This window comes from Atractosteus spatula, chromosome 2 (genome assembly GCF_055471065.1).
Source record: "Atractosteus spatula isolate fAtrSpa1 chromosome 2, fAtrSpa1.hap1, whole genome shotgun sequence".
NCBI lineage: Eukaryota > Metazoa > Chordata > Actinopteri > Semionotiformes > Lepisosteidae > Atractosteus > Atractosteus spatula.
In genome coordinates this window covers 42615426-42621425 of record NC_142707.1, presented here as the reverse complement: position 1 = coordinate 42621425, position 6000 = coordinate 42615426, and the positions used below count along the sequence as shown (strand labels likewise).

The 6000-nt window shown below is 36.5% G+C and overlaps 1 protein-coding gene across 1 annotated transcript in view; it reads left to right on the top strand.

The window, feature by feature from the left end:
• Positions 1-688: 688 nt before the first annotated feature.
• Positions 689-6000, top strand: part of LOC148839706 (protein lin-28 homolog B-like) — a 48586-nt gene continuing 43274 nt past the window's right edge. The window contains exons 1-3 of the mRNA XM_088936074.1: positions 689-808; positions 1363-1504; positions 3493-3683. Coding sequence (XP_088792200.1) covers positions 689-808; positions 1363-1504; positions 3493-3683 — 453 coding nt within the window. The remainder of the gene's footprint in view (positions 809-1362; positions 1505-3492; positions 3684-6000) is intronic.

Below are 6000 nucleotides of genomic sequence, written 5' to 3'. Positions count from 1 at the left end.
GTCTGGGCATCTAATTTCAAGTTACGTGTTCTTGCACTTTTACAGACAGAGAAATGGAGGGGAGAGTTAACTCACAGTGAGGAATTCTGGGTTTATGAAAACGCGGGATTTTCAACGTTCACTTTTTTTTCAGAGCAGATGCAAGAGTTGTTTGCGTCATCTTAGGGTAGCCAAGTCAAGTAATTTAAACTGACACCATATTGTATCCGATTTTGTTACTGCTTCGTTGGCAATTATCTTTTTCTACATTTGATGTTAATAAACCTTGAATTAATACTGTTTAATCATGTGTTATTGTTAAATACTCTTTCCCGCTTTCTTCATTCTTTACATGGGTAGTCGAAGAACATTATAACATAGTAGTAGAAAGAAAATATAAACATATGAACTTGTATTTATTTCAGGACACGATAAAATAATAATAAACCTTAGAATATTTTAAACAGTTGTAATATATTATATTCTTAATGATAGATACAATGCATGTGTCTAGCTGTCTGTAAATTAATGCACTGTATTTCCAGGTAGGGATAAATTTTAAACTTCTATCATTTTGAATACTTGATAATAACAATATGCATTTTCATTAAAACTTTTTGAATTTATTAACAGTGTTGTAAGGGATGTTTTCAATGGTCAGATTTCTGCTTTTAACGTTACGCGAATTGCTCACGCACCCTTACTGGAAATGTCGATATCGTCTGACACCGATGACCATTCCTGTGACCCTTTTCTTCATTCTGCAAGCGCCGGGAGGCCTTTACACACCATCCACCATCTTCAAAAAAAGATTGAACCGACGGAGGGGGTGAGGCAATTCCATAGCGCTGAATTTAACGTAGTGATCATTAGCCCTCGGAATTAACATTGCAACGTGTTTTTAATAGTGACTTTCATTTATAAAATGTGAGTCCAAGCGTGTTTAAAAACAAAGGAAGCTCAGCTGCAGTACACCCCTTCACCGTATGGACCAGTAAATGCAGGTTTTGAACACGTTAAGAAGTGTCACATAAAATGCCTTATGTGTAAAACAGTTTCTCCTTACTCCATCACAAAGAGTAAAATAAGAATAAAATAAATACCAATAAACTCAATACGAAAGCCCTACTAACAGTGTATGCTTATTTATTGGTAGACCATTAGTGCAATTTAGAGGTTCCTGTTTTACTTAAACTTAAAAATGTAAATCCTCTTTGCGGACCTGACCTCAAATTAGGCTTTGTTGAAATAACCTATAGGCATTTACGGTTGAAAACGGCAAAGGAATTTCAGGATTTAGACTTTCTGCTTCACTTGGTAGATTGTTTTTACTTTTATGTTTTTTTCTCTTTTTGCTCTTGTTCCAGCCTAATTTCACATTAGATCACACACGTTATAATCGTGCTGACCACTGTGAAAGACGAAACTCATTCAAACACCTTCAACATTGAGCAACCTTTACACGCGTCCACGCACGTTGGCGCCATTATAGATATGACGAATAAGCGAGACACTGGATTTTCTGGTATCCTTTCATTACACAGAACAGCTTCTCGGTATATACTGTACTAGATAATGGGCCGCAGAATTAGCATTCCATAGCCCACACGTCTCAAAATAATATGGACTACATATCATTCGTGATTACTCAGTGCATAAAGGTTTTGCTGCTTTAGATGTAGGTGTTTTCTTTATCTGTACTCTTTCGTGTTTAAATATATTCCCGTTGTATCTACAGCGATTCGTTTTAAATTTTTAATATTAGTGATGTCAAAAATGTAATTATTCTTTGCTAAATGGTCTAAAAAAGCATTGTAAACGATAGTGTCGAGTATTGTGTGTTCTGATGTGTAATGTCTAAACTGATTTTACATCCTCACACAACATGCAAAGTATACCTTTACCATTAATTTGAATTCCCTCAAAATTAAATAAATGAAATAGTGGATAGGCCTACCAAACGTGCATCATACAGTTCAGCAGTAAATTGATAAAATAATAATTCTTCAGAAGAAACGTGTTTATGTATTGTTTACTTACTGGATGTTATGGATAAGAATAATGTCTGTTTATTCTTTTATTTATTCTGAGCCTCTTTAATTATCCAGGTGTTCGTTTATTATTCCACAAAACTGGTCACCACGTATTGTTAGGTAAATAATGCATTTGTTTGGATTAAACAGTTTGAAATTTGCGTCTGTGAAAATCCAGTTTTCTTTCAAAAACGAGTTAACTATTTATGAACAGAAATGTATGGGTTTGCAACAGAAAAGTGTTATAAAATGGAGCAACTACTACTGTGTTATAGCCATAGAGTGTTGTGTTTCAGTCGAACACGACTCAAGGTATCCTCCTAAAAACAGTTAACAAGTTTCAGATCCTTCTGGAATCTGAACATAACGAGTGTTAGAATTAGCTAAAGAATGATGGGAGATTAATTTTAGTTCGCCCATTGATTGTTTTGGTGTGGGTCAAAAGAAATGGCGATTGGCTATCTTTCTCTTAGCTCTAACCCTATCCCCTCCCCTTTCCAGGATTCGAAGTGAAATTAGTAGCAAGAAAGCATGTAATTGACAAAGTCACGTGTGTACGGGGGCCACAGACAGAGTGAGCGAGAGATAGGGAGAGGGGGGAGAGTAAGAGAGAAAGAAGGAGGGGGAAAGAGAGAAGAGAGGGAGGGAGAGAAAAAAGAGAGAGAGGGAGGTAGAGAGAAGAGAGAGGGAGGGAGAGAACAGACAAACGAAAAAAATCAAAAGAGGGAAAGCACGCTAGACCATGCGAGCTAAATTTGTGATCGCTGGAAATCGGGATGTTAGATTGATGCAGAAGATTACTTTATTTCAAAGAAAAAGTTTTCATCTCACAAGTTTGGAAAAGAGGGCCCGCGGGGAAACATGGCCGAAGGTTATTCTATTTTTAATATTTCTGTTTTGATTCCTATTTTTTGTACAAATTTTTCAGATCGCACAGGGGCACTGAGCTAACCTATTGTTGTAGATCTCCAAAATGTTATGTACCGCCCCCATTGATTCACAAATGAAAAGCTTTCTTGAGCTATTGTCTGAGTTGTTTGTGTGTTATAAAGAGCAGTTTTAGAGGGTGAGCAGGGGAAATGTTTGTACACCTGCCCTTTGAGTGTAATAGAAAGTTATTTAAGTAGATGTACGTTGGGAAATAACAGATCTGCATGTGCAGGAACAAATTGTGCAGTCTTCCTAGTTTTGCTATTCGCCGCGCTCAGTGGAGAAGCATACAGTATTTTGATCTTTCATTGAGGATAATGGGATCGGTCCTAAATCAACAATATGCAAGTAATGTATTGGATATTACGATCTTAAGAACGTTTGTATAACATGCAGGAGTAGAGTCCATACATTTAACGAGCAGTGACAGCGATGCAATTCAATATTAAGCAGCTTTCACTTCGGACTTCAGTGGATGTACGTACTATCACAAACAGGCAAAGTTAACAATCTAGCATTTTCACTAATACTTTGTATAATTTTCTTTCAGGAGGGGCGGGTAAAGGTGGCGGAGACGATCCAGGGAAATTGCCCGAGCAGGAAGAAGAGGATGAATCCCAAATTCTACATGGAACGGGCCATTGTAAATGGTTTAATGTTCGAATGGGGTTCGGATTTATTTCAATGACCAGTCGTGGGGGAACTCCTATCGAAACCCCTTTGGATGTGTTCGTTCACCAAGTAAGTTTGCACTTTACAAATAACTAAAACGTATGGTGGATTGTAAAGATGGGTGGCCTTTTTTCTCATCCAGCTATTTAGAAAAAAAAAACATAGGTTAGTTTATTTTACTACGAACAATAGTTTTACTGAAAACTTTGGAAGTCCTAAGTGCGTTAATAAAAATCAATTATCAAACACTTTGTTAAATGATATCAACGCTGTCACTTTAAGAACGTTGAGATTGATAAAGCGTGTGGCTAAAGGCGGTTCTTGTTTATATTTTTGAAACCTACTGGTCAGTCTGGAATGCTGTTTTTTAGACATGCTTTACAAATGTGAAGGCTTCGAAATGAAGATTACATTCTCAGGTTCTCAGACTATTTTCCTTCGCATTTCCTTAATGTGCAATTCTTTACATAAACTTTTTAAAAAAGTTTCTTAGTGCTTCTTGCGAGAACATGAAACGTCTCATGGAGCAGAGTGGATTCGACACATGCTCTTTATTTCAACGATATTTCTTAGCCACACAAATTGCATTTAGGACGCTGCTGCACAGTGCCCTATTTATACACATCGTTAAGTTTGTAAAGTTGTATTTAGGAAATCGTTTCATCTGTTGAATTTGAAATCCGGTTCTTTCTTTATAATGGCTGGCTAAATAAGAAGTAAAAACTGCTTAGTGGTAGCCTATCATTCCCCACCCACATGCAGCCTTATTAATAAAGATAGTAAAATTTGGTTACATTGTATGTCCAATGCCTGTATCATTATTGTATGCTCGTTTCGGAGATCCTCATTTTAAAGATACCTTTTAGCAATGGATTCCAGACGTACTTCCCCAGAGCTTTCAGTTTGATGCAATAGTCCGATTCTTGCCTTTGTTTTTTTTAGATCTCTGGGTAGATTGTTTTCCGATTTGATTGGGACCAGTTTGCTTTTTACCCCTTATGTTTCTTTGAACCATGTCTGGGTCGTTAAATTGTGCTTTACGATCTCATAAAGTTGCTTTATAGATCAATGGAGGGACGACAGAGGAAAGGAAACCAATTTTCGCCGTTTGTTATTCGCACCCTGTTGTTACGTTTTTCATCGCCCCCATTCAAAATATGGCAATAAAAATCCTTTTTTGAGTCAAATCTTTAATTGGTGTCTTTTATTCCCTTTTATCCGATCTAATGAAAACGGCTCCTGTATATCTAATCTATATAATAGTTATATGTTCTGATGTGTTTTCTAGTGTGGTTATCGAGTCATTGGGAGTAACGCAAAAAGGTAGGCAAGTATGCTTTTAAAGGCCCAAAAGCGCGTCAATGGCTGTATTGTGTGACACGTGCATGCAAACAAACCACATCGCAGAATATTGAATTCGTCTCAGTTCATTAAAATAAGCTTTGTCTATCGTGTAGTGCATTAGAACAACGTTTCAGATCTGAAATATTAGGCCAACAGGCTACTGGTTAATTCGGACACCTACTGGGAAAAGTATAAGGCCAACCTTAAAAAAATTAATACCTTTATGCTACCATTAAAATACTCGGACAAAAATAATGTTCAAACAATCTAAAGACACGGGATATGCAGAAAATAGTAATATCGGACGGTAGGAGATGTAGAAGAAAGAAATAATGTAATACCATATAATTAAATTCCATCTTTTTCAGTAATAAAACATATTGGCCTTAAAAATCCAAAAAAATGGAATCTGTCTCCCCTTCTGCTTTCTATCTTCGTAGTCATTAAGCAATTCTCACTACTCTAACAAAGGAACACAAAATAAATTGTATTACAAGAAGTTTCTATTTTAGAATAATTTGTAAGGTAGTATTAATTTTACTGGATCCTTTATTATTCCCCTTATCCGATTTTTGTTTTAAAACATCTAGACAGAGCATGTCTCCTTAATAAATTAATGGACTGATTACATTTTTGCAGCTATTAGTAATCATCCTGAAGAGTTTTGGGATTAAACCAACTATATAGTTCACTAAAATCACATCAACAACTTATTGCTTAGACTGCTACTTTGAATATCTTGTTTTGTAACACCCAAAAGGTTTCCATAGACAGTGAATACTGTTGGTCTCATGTTTATGGAGGTGAGTGGCTTGATTTGGTTTGATCATGGTGCTCATGACATGACATTGGGGTTCCGTCTCTGGTGCCCCATTATATCAGTATATATCCCATTGGTATATACTGGTGCCAGGGGTACTACACTTGTTATCTCAAATACAGGTGGATCCAGGTGCATTGCATGTGTCATTCTTTGTATACTTGGGTATATGTAGGACATCACATTGTGTTTTGCTCGTTTCCCATCTAAACTCGGTTAAGT